Source organism: Danio rerio, chromosome 18, assembly GCF_049306965.1.
Source record: "Danio rerio strain Tuebingen ecotype United States chromosome 18, GRCz12tu, whole genome shotgun sequence".
In the NCBI taxonomy this organism is placed as follows: domain Eukaryota; kingdom Metazoa; phylum Chordata; class Actinopteri; order Cypriniformes; family Danionidae; genus Danio; species Danio rerio.
The window spans coordinates 7,533,764-7,548,347 of NC_133193.1; the positions used below are offsets into that span (position 1 = coordinate 7,533,764).

The window sequence follows — 14,584 nt, forward strand, 5'->3', positions numbered from 1 at the left end:
ACCACTATTTCTGCTCAGGGGGAACTGCTCTTAACGTTTGAATGTGGAATTTATTTGATATCACCTGCTTTGCAAATCCAAGTGTCCAGGCTTAATGTGTGTAATGCCCAATGTGTTCAGGCCCGATGTCTCCGCCACGCAATCTGACTATATTTAACCACACTGCAAATTCAGTGTGGCTTCAGTGGGAACCAAGTCCAGAGCCGAATGGAGTTGTACAGCTTTACGGATTCAGAATACTGGAATTGAATACAGACTCTTTCAGATACCAGGTACGGCACACATACGTACATCTCTACACAGTATATAATGTGATGATATATTTTTCTGAATGGTTAATGAAACTTAAATGCTCCCATTTTTCCCAAGAACTCATCTGATGCGTCCACACAAGCAGAACTGGGTGGCTTCAAACCTCATAATTCATATGAAATCAGTGTGTGCACATTCACTAGAGCAGGAAATGGAGATCAGTACAGCCTGCCTGTCTTATTCACCACCAATGAATCAGGTAATACATATTCACTGATGCATTTCACTGTTTTAATGATTCTCTGATATGCAGATAAGGAAAAAAATAAGGGGCCACTTATATTTTGCTTTAACTGCTGATGACATATCTTTTAAAATTAACATAAAAGTAATTTAGAGTATTTTTACATAAAATAAGAAAAGTACCATAATTACCAGGTTTGTGTTAATTTAGACAACATAATGCCAATGTTTTTACTTCAGAACAAATTAGAAATCAATATTTGGAGTAAAAACGTTCATATAATATATATATATATATATATATATATATATATATATATATATATATATATATATATATATATATATATATATATATATGTATAGTTGAAGTCAGCATTATAAGCCCCCCTAAATTATTCGCACCCCTGATTATTTTTTACCCCCAATTTCTGTTTAATGGAGAGAAGACTTTACAACACATCAACACATTTCTAAACATAATAGTTTTCATAACTCATTTCTAATAACTTATTTATTTGTATTTTTTGTCATGATGACAGTGCATAATTTTGTCCTAGATATTTTTCAAGACACTTCTATACAGCTTAAAGTGACGATTAAAGGCTTAACTAGGTTAATTAGGGTAACTAGGCAGGTTAGGGTAATTAGGCAAGTTATTGTATAATGATGGTTTGTTCTGTAGACTATCGAAAAAATATATAGCTTAAATGGGCTAATAATTTTGACCTTAAAATGGTTTTTAAAAAATTCTAAACTGCTTTTATTCTAGCCAAAATAAAACAAACATGACCTTGAAAATGTCTTTGCTCTGTTAAACATCATCTGAGAAATATATGTTTTCCCACATATTCTGACCCTACTATCTGAATGTCACAGCAGAAATCGAGACTCATCAGACCAGGCAACATTTTTTCAATCTTCTATTGTCCAATTTTGGTGAGCCTGTTTAAATTGTAGCCTCAGTTTCCTGTTCTTAACTGACAGGAGTGGCACCCGGTGTGGTCTTCTGCTGCTGTAGCCCATCCACCTCAAGATTCTCTTCTGCTTGTAACGGGGGTTTATTGTTGCCTTTCTATCAGCTGGAACAAGTCTTGCCATTCTCCTCTGACCTCTGGCATCAACAAGGCATTTGCGCCCACAGAACTGCCGCTCACTGTATATTTTTTCTTATTTGGACCATTCTCTGTAAACCCTAGAGATGGTTGTGCATGAAAATCCCAGTAGATCAGCAGTTTCTGAAATACTCAAACCAGCCCATCTGGCACCAATAGCCATCCCACATTCAAAGTCACTTACTGTAAATCACCTTTCTTCCCCATTCTGATGCTTAGTTTGAACTGCAGCAGATCATCTTGACCATGTCTACATGCCTAAATGCAAGTTGTTGCCATGTGATTAGCTGATTAGAAATTTGCGTTAATGAGCAGTTGGTAGATAAATTTGGAAAACATGCTAACAGACCTTTATAGAATAAAACAACTAGTAATGTTTTACTCAAACCCATATAAAAGCATTTGTGTAGCAATATTTATTTTGAAACGTAATATGCAACGTGGAAATTAATTTCTGTATTTAAATGATCATTCTCTTCACTTGTTCAGTGAAAAAAAATTAACTTAGCCTTTTCCAACCATATTATAGATATGCTTTATTTGGTTGGATGCATATTTATTTATTTATTTATTTATTTATTTATTTATTTATTTATGTGCCTCAACATTTATGTAGTGATTGACTAGATTGACTAGAACTTCATCTATTTTAATTTATTTTGTAAATTTATAATTTGGCTCTCCATATGGAAGTGACAAATGTAAATTATATATTTTGATTTTGCTTATGTATGTATGAAAAACCTAATTTAAATACAGAAACACTTTACCATTTCACATAATCCATTGTTATTTTGCATATTATATTTCATTTGCTTCTCATATGCTTCCAAAAACCCTTAACTAATGGATCCTGTAAGTCCAGTTCCATAGCTCCATAGTTCCATAGTTGTATAGAAAGATCAGAAGATTAATTTAATGCATCCCTGATGAATAAAACTATTATTGTATTCTTTAAAAATCTCAGTTTGTCAATTTTAAAATAACAAATAACTGCACATTAAACTGCACAATCCTTTTCTGTTCAAAACTGAAGGATATTTATATAATAAAGAATAAAATAATAAAAATATCTATTTCTATAATTTGTTTATTGCAGTGTCAGATGCTGTTGGGAATCTGAGCTGCTCTGGATTGGATTGGGATTCAGTCTACATGGAATGGGAGCTTCCGGATCACCCTAATGGAGAGATCCTGTATTACCTCATTCGCTCTGGAGATCTGGAGGATGAGGCTCACCCTGTGGTCCTCACACACACTGTGGCTCACACGCTCACTGGCCTTTCACCTCACGCTTTCTACCTCATCACTGTGGCTGCAGTAAATTCAGCCGGTGTGGGAGAAGAAGCAAACTGCAGCGCACACACTCCACCAGAGTCAGGTACTGCAGCTGAACTGTGGCTTTCATAGTTTTCAACTGCACTTCAACTGTATATAAATACACAAACCTGTACAAGAAGTAAGACATGAATTAAAGGGCACCTATAGTAAAAAATCTACTTTACAAGCTGTTAGGACAGACATGTGTGTAGGTATAGTGTATAGACGGTCATATTGGGGTGATATAAACACACCCAGTCCTTTTTTCTTCAACTTAACCGTAGCTAGGCGTAGGAGTGCGCCCCCCCACCAATATTGATTGACAGGCGCATCACCATATGCTCAATTTGTTGATTCATGTCCGCCATTTTCAGCGTGTGAGGCTCATTGGGCTTGTTGTAAAAAAAATAAATGATGAAAAAGAAGAGAGAACCCAGTCCAGGAGACTCGAAACAAGCAGAATTCCTTTATTGAGACGTGTTGGTTAATCTGCAGTCATACAGCGTCTTTAAGATGTCCATGTGTCTGCAAGAGCCTACTAGAGGTCCGCAGTCTGCAAGTTCTTTCACAAGTCTCTCACAAGTCTCTCACACAAGTCTGAATTAAGACAAAGATTTCATGTATATATTGTGTTCTTAGGAGGAGGGGATATGTCTAAACAAAGCATGCACATTAAGAGTTGTGGTCGGCAGGGTAAACTGCTTTTTCAGGCCTGATCTCAACATGTTCTGGAGACAGAAACCGCCTGACCAGTTGATCGAAAAGAGAAAACAATAGACACAACCATGCTGTGAAAATGACAATTTGCATTACTTTGGCTTAGCCTCTAGTCAGAAAGACAAAAGGTTAATGTCCCTCCTAGCTGGGATGTTAACGAAATTATATAATTAAAACCAGAGAATATAACCTTTTAGTTATACGTAGATTATTGTTCATTTAAAATGGGAGGATATAAATTTATATTTCCACAAGCTCAACACAAGATCAACATTCACCACATGATCGCTCTCATCGGAATTGTTGTTTGTGTTGTAAAAAAAATAAATGAGTGAAAAGAAAGAGAAGAACCCAGTCCAGGAGACTCGAAACAAGCAGAATTCCTTTATTGAGACGTGTTGGTTAATCTGCAGTCATACAGCGTCTTTTAGATTTCCATGTGTCTGCAAAAGCCTACTAGAGGTCCGCAGTCTGCAAGTTCTTTTACAAGTCTCATCCAAGTCTCACACAAGTCTGAATTAGTCAAAGATTTCATGGCTATATTGTGTTCTTAGGAGGAGGGGATATAGCTAAACAAAGTATGCAAATTAAGAGTTGTGGTCGGCAGGGTAAACTGCTTTTTCAGGCCTAATCTCATCATGTTCTGGACACAGAAACCGCCTGACCATTTGATCGAAAAGAGAAAACAATAGACACCCCATGCTGTGAAACTGACAATTTGCATTACATTGGCTTAGCCTGTAATCAGAAAGACAAAAGGTTAATGTCCTTCCTAGCTGGGATGTTAATGAAATTATATAATTAAAAACCAGAGAATATAACTTTTTAGTTATACGTAGATTATTGTTAATTTGAAATTAGATGATATAAATTTATATTTCTACATTTGTAACTTAGTTTGTTCGTAGGTAGGTTTGCAAACTAATGTACTTTTCAATGCGTCTATCTTAAACTTCAGCCATTTGCATTTTGTGCAGTCACAGAAGCTCCCTGTGAGTGTGATCTTAACTAGGTGCAGCTGGAAAGTGCGAGCGTCTTTGCCTCACGTGAGTGCCGCTCCATTGGAAATAAAATAACAAACTTGCCTGCAGGTCGCACACCAGAAGCGCCGCTTGGTGACGTGCAGCGTTGCGCCATGCAGGGCCATGGATTTTCGAATTCTAAGCATAGGTTTCTATCAGTGTACACACAACAGTGCTTCAAGTCGTCGGCTGTCCGCGGCGCCCAGCCATGATTCAGGACACTTCCTGTTTCTGCCGTGCCACAAAGCACTATCTGAATAGGGTTTATGCCGAGCTAGTGCTGTTCCCATGCTGATACACTTCCGGTGACCTGTTATTGTGAACTTTTTTCCATTTTATACGGTTCCTTATACAGCATCGATGTTGTAATGTCATTATAATACATTCAGTTAAATAAACTTTAGCATTTATTTGGTTGCTCAAGCGTAAAACGAGACAAAAAGCTGTTTACTCGCACGCGCCCGTCAGAATCGGCAGGCTAACGCAGAAGCTCCATTGAATATACTGGGGTAAAATAAATGCTCATATTATAAAGATATGGCGGGGGAAATGTAATTTAATGCAGCGCCTCTAGTACAATCTGAGACCCACTTTAAATCGGATATCACTCAGCTAATGGAGATCGCTGATTTTTAAAGAAAGCAGACCTTAAACGTGCCAGTTTTTGCATTGGCATACTGTTCGCTGGAAGCGCTTAACCCAGGTTACTGGCAAATTAAAAGTCCTATTAGCATGCTTCAGCATTTACCCCATAGTTTCATTTTAAATAACATGCAAATGTCTGTGTCTGGTGTGCCGTGTCGCGGCTCAGTCAAAGTTAATTCAGTGTTAATTCAGTTATTAGTCTCGGTGTACAAGCTCGGAACTTTAAACTAGCACACAGTTGGCTGTAAAACTATACAAAGACACAAATGATTGTTTACCCTCTGCTTGGTCTGTGTTCGAGTCGTACATGTACGGCTGAACGCTGGTTCTCTCACTCATGCTGCTTCTCTCTGTCTGCCTGTTTGTTGCCAAACACAGAGCGGGGGAGCTCTTGGCTCCGCCCCTATGTTACGTTAATTTGAAACTAATTTTAATGTGAAGCAACACACCCCTAAAACAGCGAGCTGTGTACACGACCCCAACATAACCCTTTTTAACACATCATAATAAAAACATCTGAACTGTGTTTTGAATTGAACCTAAACTGGCACCCTCAGAAGAACCATAATGTTAATATTAAATCATAAAAAAGGGGTAAACTATGTGCCCTTTAATGTTGAATCGTTTCAGGCAGTACAGAATTGCTTCTTTTTTTGCGATGTATTGGCATCTCAATCTTTTCTATCTTTACATTCCTCTTTACATTCACAAACACAAAAAATTCAACACTGTTTTCTTTCTCCTTCGGCAGTTCCCGGTCCCTCCCATTCGCTGACCGTTACGGACGTCACCTCTGACAGTGTGTCTGTAAGCTGGCAGCGTCCCGTTCATGTGCCAGGTCTTTTGCAGGGTTACAATGTAGAGATCGAGCAATTATCCAGAAACTGTGAGCGGCAGCAGCAGCAAGTGGAGTCTTGTATGGAGGCTCAGATCTTGGAATGGGTTGAAGGAGAAACCACCAGAGCCACACTGACCTCTCTGCTCAAATACAGACAGTATCGTATCAGGGTCGTGGCCTTCACCAGAGCTGGAGCCGGAGAGCCTTCAGAGTGGATCTACACACAGACGCTCGCAGGAAGTATGTTAAACACCTTCATATGTAAAAGAGTAATCCAATCTCTTTCATATTTTCATGATTTCATATCTTTATGATTAATGCTTGAGTCTTACATAGTGCAGATAAGTTAGATATTATTATAAATTCACATATTTATGATAAATTCCTTCTTCCTACAATTTGGATAATCACTGCTTGATAGATAGATAGATAGATAGATAGATAGATAGATAGATAGATAGATAGATAGATAGATAGATAGATAGATAGATAGATAGATAGATAGATGGATGGATGGATGGATGGATGGATGGATGGATGGATGGATGGATGGATGGATGGATGGATGGATGGATGGATGGATGGATGGATGGATGGATGGATGGATGGAGGGAGGGAGGGAGGGAGGGAGGGAGGGAGGGAGGGAGGGATGGATGGATGGATGGATGGATGGATGGATGGATGGATGGATGGATGGATGGATAGTAGGGGTGTGACAAGACGAGACACAAGATTGGGTTCAGGAGACAAAGATGAGACGTCTACACTATTTTTAAGAAATTATGAAATATATATATATGAAAAAGACTTTTTCAACTAAAAATGTCACAAAATGCAAAACTATTTAGATGTTTATTTAAATCAAGTTGTAATGAATGTTATTTTACTTTTATTTTAATAAATTCTATGCTGTAAAGGGCATGTAAAAAGCAAAATACACTCACCGGCCACTTTATTAGGTACACCTAGAGGAAAAATATCTAGTAAGCTCAGTAAGTTCTGTGGCCGCAAATACCGAGTTGACACCAGAGGAGAATGGCCAGACTAGTTCCAGCTGATAGAAAGGCAACAGTAACCAAAATATCCATTAGTTACGTTTATTTCTGCTGCCACATTCGGATGGTTGGGTCAGAATTTGGCATCAACAACATAAAAGCATGGATCCATCCTGCCTTGTAGCAAGGTTCAGGCTGGTGGTGGTGGATTAATGGTGTGGGGGAAATTTTCTTGGCACACTTTGGGTCCATTAGTACCTACTGAGCATAGTGTTAATGCCACAGCCGACCTGAATATTGATGCTGATCATGTCCATCCCTTTATAACTACAGTGAACCCATCACCTGATGGTTACTTCCAGCAAGATAACGCACTATGTCATGAAGCATGAATCATCTTAGATTGGTTTCTTGAAGATGACAATGAGTTCACTGTACTCAAATGGCCTCCACAGTCACCAGGATCAATCCAATAGAGCACCTTTGGGATGTGGTGGAACGGGAGATTCGCGTCAGTGATGTGCAGCTGACAAATCTGCAGCAACTGCATGATGCTATCATGTTGATATGGACCACAATCTTTGAGGAATATTTCCAGTACCTTGTTAAATCTGTAAAGGATTAAGGCAGTTCAGTCGGCAACTAAGCCGTTAATAGTAAGGTGTACCTAATAAAGTGGCGGTGAGTGTATTTTAAGTACTCATTACAATGTTTCAAACATACTAGCTTAATAGAAAAATAACACAATATCTATAGCTTAATGTTGTTTTTTAATTGAACATATTTATAGTTTCTAAAATCAATTAGTTCAGCAATATATAGAAAATTTAAGAATATATTATATACATATATAAATGGATTTGGTAAATAAAAATGGATAAGACATGTTAGTAGACATCATGCATTATTCAGTTAATAATAAATTGAGTAGAACATGTAAATAGACATCATGCATTATTATTTTTTTAGTTGTCTCAAAATTAACTAAGTTTTGTTTTAGCAGTATTTTTTAAAGGGCTAGTTCACCCTAAAATCTAAATTTCTTCACCATTTCCTCACAGTCAAGTGGTTCTAAGCTTTTATAAGTTCTTTCTTCTGGTGTACACAAAAAAAAGATACTCTAAAGAATGTTGGGGGGAAAAACAGCCATACTATGAAAGTCAATGGGTGATTCTTCCAGCATTCTTCAGTATATCTTCCTTTGTGTTCAACAGAAGAATGAAACTCAAACAGGTTTGAAACAAGTGGAGGGTGGTGTGTAAATGTTGACAATTGTTATTTTTGCCTGAACTGTCCCTTTAAACAACCTTAAAGTGATACATTTTAAGAAAAAAGTAACACAGCATAACAACAATGCATGGGTTTCATTGTGTTTGAAACACACTAGAGTTTTCATTTTGTTAGATGCTGTTATGAAATATCCGCAGTGTTTGGGGATCTTGTGAATCAGAGCAGCGTTCTCACAGCTTTAGCTCCATACTGAAAATCAATGGACTGTTGTTGAAACTCAGCCTGGTCCATTAGCTTTGATTCAAGATTTCTCAACAGATTTTCCACACATTTGCCCTTTGTAGAGAGCGCTCTTTTGATTCTGTGTGGGAGAAACATCAGAAGTTTGTGGCTGTGCAGGGAACATTTAATAATCCTCCAGAGCTTTTGAGCTACAGTGTAAGATGTCCCTTGGGTTGTCACATGCACACTATACAGGCCACATGCACAGTAAAGTTTCAGGACTGACAGTCACGTTTAAATACAGGAGTGTGTTTAAATACTTAAAGTGTGTTTTGAATACTAAGTTCAGTCATTTACAGAGTCATTTTAACTGGATGTACATTTACATTTACAAAAACTTTTTAGCAGACACCTTGGTCCTAGAGGAGGCATTCAGCAATTCAACAAGAAGAGGCAATACACACAAGAAGTGTTAATTATACAAAGGAACTGTTAGTGCTCAAATAATTAAGTGTTAGAGTAAGGAGAGGAAAGTGTTTTTTTAGAGAGAAGAGTGTTTTACAGGTGGTTTGTCAAACCCACTTACTTGTGTGAAGCACACTTCATAAATGCATAATGGGTTTTTTTGTACTACTATAGTTAGTAACCATATTTTAACGCTCATCAGAGATGTGTGTCTCTTAATAATAAAAACCGCATGGATATGGGATGATTAGTCTCAAACTTGTAAACATATTTATGCGTAATCATCCCTAAACATAAATGCTGCAAAGGCATTTTACTATTCATTCATTCATTTTCTTGCAGCTTAGTCCCTAATTTATCAGGGGTCGCCACAGCGTAATAAACCGCCAACTATTCCAGCATATGTTTTATGCAGTGGATGCCTTTTCAGCCGCGAACCAATACTGGGAAACACCCATACACACTCACATTCACACACTCATACACTACAACCAATTTAGTTTATCCAATTCACCTAAACTGCATGTCTTTGGACTGTGAGGGAAACCGGAGCACCTGGAAGAAAGCCACTTAAACACGGAGAGACCCACACAAAAATGCCAACTGGTCCAGCCGGGTCTTGAACCAACAACATTCTTTAAAGTGCCGCCATGCATTTTAGTATGCACATCCAAATACTTTCCAAATATGTCCTGTAAAAACACACGCTGTACAATGATTTATTTTTGGTCTGTTTTATTTAAATCTGATCGTCGCTCTGAAGCTTTAAATTGTGTATGTGGGAAGTTAAAGAGATAGTTCACCCAAAAGTTAAGTTATGCTTTCTTCTGTTGAACACAAAAGCAGATATTTTAAAAAATGTTGGAAACCGTCAACAATTGACTTCCATTGTGTATTTATTTCCTACTATGGATGTCAGTGAAAACCAGTTTTCAGCATACTTCAAAATATCTGCTTCTGTGTTCAGCAGAAGAACGATGCTCAAACTGATTTTGAACCAGAGTGAGCAAATGGTGAGTATGTTTAACCTGTGGTATATTTCTTTAATTTAGGAGTTGTGCTAGTCGTGTAAATTACTGTCTTATTAACTATGTATGTGCAGAACTAGATTAGGTACAGAATGTCAACTAAAGAGCAAATTTAGTTGCAGTATGACCACTGAAATTTTCATATGTGTTTCTTTCGTATTCATATCCAATAAAATTGTCACATACACAAAACTTCCACTCTGAATCCGATGCGTATTAATTAATCCATTCTGAAAACAGGCCAAACATTGTGTCATAACATTATCTGTGGCTCATGTGACTTCATTTTGCCTTTTGCTTGCACGGTGACTCTGAACTGTCAAAACACCTCTCAAAGTACTTTTTCGGATGTGAAAAAACTGTAAAAATATGACACCCAAAAGTTTCGGAGGCAGTGTGTCAATACGATTGACACAAGGTCGAATTTTTTTTTTTATTATGCGAAAATTACAGACAAAAAATTTGGATTCAATGTGCAATAACCTTTCCTCTTTGTTGCTTTTGTCTTAGACCCTGACGCTCCTCCTGGCGCTATCTCTGTGGTTCCTTCTGCCAATGGGTTGAAGATTGAGTGGGACAAACCATCAGTCATCTCGGGGCCCACATCATACATCATCGACATCACTGCTGTGAGTTAACGAATTTGACAGTTCATCATTTATTTGTTCACTTCTAAACAGGTCTTGCTTAACTCTTTCTTTGTCACAGCTGGACGGTTCGGGATATAACATAACTTTAGTGCGGCATTCAGAAGAGATCAGGACAGTGATTGTCGGGAACCTGAGTGCATTTACTCTGCACTCTGTTACCATCACCGCCTTCACCGGGCCACTCTCCAACGCTCGCAGAGACGGCAAAGCATCTGAACCTGTCCTCATCAGAACCTTGGAGGATGGTGAGCTTATTTGTGCAGGCTTTGTTTATTAGATTTCCATTGCATGCATAAGTTAAAAACAATACTTCATACAAAAATGACTATGACATTTTTAAAGTAATGATTATTAAAATTTTCAAGCCATCCCGGTTGTATATGACTCTTTTTTTTTTTTTTTTTTTTTCAGACAAACACCGTTGGAGTAGTTTTAAATCTTATCCTGGCTGTTTATTCCATACTGTATACTGGTGTAGCCCTATTTTAAGCTTCCAAAAAGCACAAAAATATGTTGTAAAACTAACACACACCACCAGGGGGTTATGAAGCGACTGCCGAATGCATGTTCTCAACTTTTCATGACGCATAATGTACAGAATCTGCAGGCAAAGGACGTCAACATGACGTCATATTGACGTTGTACCCCAACATACCCTAACGTCGTGGGGACGTTGGATTTTGTTTGGAAATAAAAATCGGGTTGACGTCAGAACCCAACATTAGGCCGATATAAACGTCCAACCTAAAATCAGCCAAATATCAATGTCTAACAATGATACACCTTGACGTTGTGTGGACGTTACCACTACGACATCTATCAGACGTTGGATTGTGGTCTCTTTCCAATACAACCTAAAATCAACCAAATATCAACATAATTTGACATCATAATTGGACATCAAAATAACATTGTTCTTAGACGCTGGCTAGACTTTGAGTTTTGGTCACCTGACGTCATGACCTAAATCTAACCAACTATTACCTGCTTGTGATGTTGTGTGCCTGCTGGGACATTTCTTTAGTGGAAGCTCTGATGAGAGTAGACGAACGAGGATAACTAAACACTGGCAACTAACTGAATGTTGAAAACAAGACTTCACTGTAAGGAAAGAAGAGCTTAAGTTTTTTTGCACAGCCATGTTTGTTTTAACCAAAATACATCGCCAACATCATCATTGCCATTGTCATTATCCTTTAAATCTTTATCACCATCATCATCATTGTCATTTTCATCACCATTATCGCTATCATCATGTGTCATGTTGTCATCATCATCATCATCGTCGTCATCATGCATCATCTGTCAAGCAAAGAAGTTGTCAAATGCTTTTGAAAGCTCCCGGATCTCAGTGATATGAGTTTATAATTTACTTGTTTTAAATATTTTTGTTACAACCCTGCTGAAAAAAACAGCTTAAACCAGCCTAGGCTGGTTGGCTGGTTTTAGCTGGTCGACCAGGCTGGTTTTAGAGGGGTTTTGGCCATTTCCAGGCTGGTTTCCAGCCATTTCCAGCCTGGTCTTAGCTGGTCAGGCTGGGAGATGACCAGCTAAAACCAGCTTAGCCAGGCTGGGAGCCCAGCCTAAATCAGCTATGTCCAGCTTAAACCAGGCTGGTCAAGCTGGTTTTAGCTGGATTTAGCTGGTAATTTTCCAACCTGACCAGCTAAGACCAGGCTGGAAATGGCTGGAAACCAGCCTGGAAATGGCCAAAACCCCTCTAAATCCAGGCTGGTCAACCAGATAAAACCAGCCAACCAGCCTAGGCTGGTTTAACACATGGATCCATTTCATAAGACATGTGTTAACCCCCTGGTGGCATTTGGGTTAGTTTTATGACAAATTTATGCTTCAAAATACGGCCACTACACCATGGAAAAGCCAGGATAAAATGTAAAACTTCTCTGACTGTGTTTGTCTGACAAAACGAAGTCAAATGCACTGAGGATGGCTTGAGGCTGAGTAAATTATGGGTCATTTTCATTTTCGTCTTATCTGTTGCTTTAATCACACTTGTGTTTTCTCCAGAGCCCAAAGATCCTCCAAAAAACGTGACATTGACAGTGATTCCGGAGGAAGTGACGCGTGTTTATGTAACATTCTCCCCACCGGATGAGCCAAATGGAAACATCAGCGCATATCGTGTCGACATCTACCGCAACGGGCAGCTGGACTTCTTCATCAACAGCCTGTCTGTGATCAGCAACCCAAATAATACCATGACAGCCATAATTGATGGATTAAAAGGTGGATTTAATTACAGCATAAGGGTAAGAAAATAAAACATGAGCAATTTAGGGTAACACTCTATCTGGGATACTTGCATCATATAATACCACATTAAGTACATAGCAACATGTATTTAAAACTGCATCTAGGTAAAAACTAAGAAGGCAGCTCCAAAAATGGGAAGCGTTATTTGCATGACTGTTCTTAATCATTGTATTCATGTGGTTTTAAATCCTAAAACTATGACTGCTCATAATAGTACTTCCAAAAGTAAACTGCATGTATTTGTTGCAGATAGCAGCTGTGAATGGAGCAGGTTTTGGACCAAGTTCGGAGGTTCATGTCACCACAGGTGTGAAAGGTATGAAAAAATATAATAATTTATTAATCAGCTATTCTATTTTGTTGAAGTTGCTGTCATTTTAAGAGCCTGATGGGTTTATTTAGCTCCTCCCAAACCGAAGAAGACGCCGCGGGCAGCTCTGAACAGTGCTGGTGTCATCATCTCAACCTCCAAGACCATCACCATCGAAATGCCTGAATGTTTCTTCACTGATGACCATGGACCAATTCAGAAAGTCCAGGTCATAGTTTCTGAACCCGCAGGTATGAACAACTGACATTTAACAATATATTTATACTACCTGACAAAAGTCTTGTTGCCTATCTAAGTTTTAGAAACAGCAATAATAACATGACATCTAGCTGATCATTTGGTGTCAGAAGTGGCTTATATGAAAGGCAAAGGCCTCTAGATTACGCTTATTTTAGCAAAATAAAATATAATCATGCCTTGATTTTTAATGATTTAATTAGGCCAGTAAGGTTTGACTTTGCTTAGACTAAAGTCTTGTCAGTGAACAGAAATAATGTCCGGTATAGAATATAAAGTCATGGTGCAGTGAAAAAATAATTAATATTGTGTATGACTCCCATGAACTTAGACAACTGCATCCATACATCTCTGCAATGACTCAAATCACTTATCAATAACGTCATCTGGAATGGCAAAGAAAGCGTTCCTGCAGGACTCCCAGAGTTCATCAAGATTCTTTATATTCATCTTCAGTGCCTCCTCCTCCATCTTACCCCAGACATGCTCAATAATGTTCATGTCTGGTGACTGGGCAGGCCAATCCTTAAGGGTCCTTCTTTTACTTTCTTTGCGTTGATGTGGAGGGTGAAGTATGAGAAGGAGCGGTATCCTGCTGAAGATTTTGCCTTCACCTGTGGTATGTGATGTAATGGGCAAATTTCGTCATACCTCAGGCTGTTGATGTTGCCATCCACTCTGCAGATCTCTTGCACGCCCCCATAATGAATGCAACCCCAAACCATGATTTTTCCTTCACCAAACTTGACTGATTTCTGTGAGAGTCTTGGGTCCATGTGGGTTTCAATAGGTCTTCTGCAGTATTTTGATGATTAAGATGTAGTTCAACAGAAGATTCATTGGGAAAATCTACCTTTTGACACTTTTCCAAATGATCAACTAGAAGTCAAGTTATTATTTGTTGCTCTTACAACTGGGATCGACGACAAGACTTTTGTCAGGCAGTTTATAGAACAAATGCAATCTAGAACATAGCAATATAGACTTAAAGGAGATGTGT

The 14,584-nt window shown here is 38.3% G+C and overlaps 1 protein-coding gene across 4 annotated transcripts in view; it reads left to right on the top strand.

Moving 5' to 3' along the window:
- ptprq (protein tyrosine phosphatase receptor type Q) overlaps window positions 1–14,584 on the top strand; it is a 137,308-nt gene that overhangs the window by 99,659 nt on the left and 23,065 nt on the right. For all 4 annotated transcript variants that reach the window (XM_073930217.1, XM_073930216.1, XM_073930218.1 and 1 more), the window contains 9 exons: window positions 121–272; window positions 370–511; window positions 2,710–2,991; window positions 6,066–6,392; window positions 10,603–10,721; window positions 10,801–10,987; window positions 12,771–13,012; window positions 13,266–13,332; window positions 13,419–13,577. In XM_073930217.1, the coding sequence (XP_073786318.1) occupies window positions 121–272; window positions 370–511; window positions 2,710–2,991; window positions 6,066–6,392; window positions 10,603–10,721; window positions 10,801–10,987; window positions 12,771–13,012; window positions 13,266–13,332; window positions 13,419–13,577 (1,677 nt within the window). The remainder of the gene's footprint in view (window positions 1–120; window positions 273–369; window positions 512–2,709; window positions 2,992–6,065; window positions 6,393–10,602; window positions 10,722–10,800; window positions 10,988–12,770; window positions 13,013–13,265; window positions 13,333–13,418; window positions 13,578–14,584) is intronic.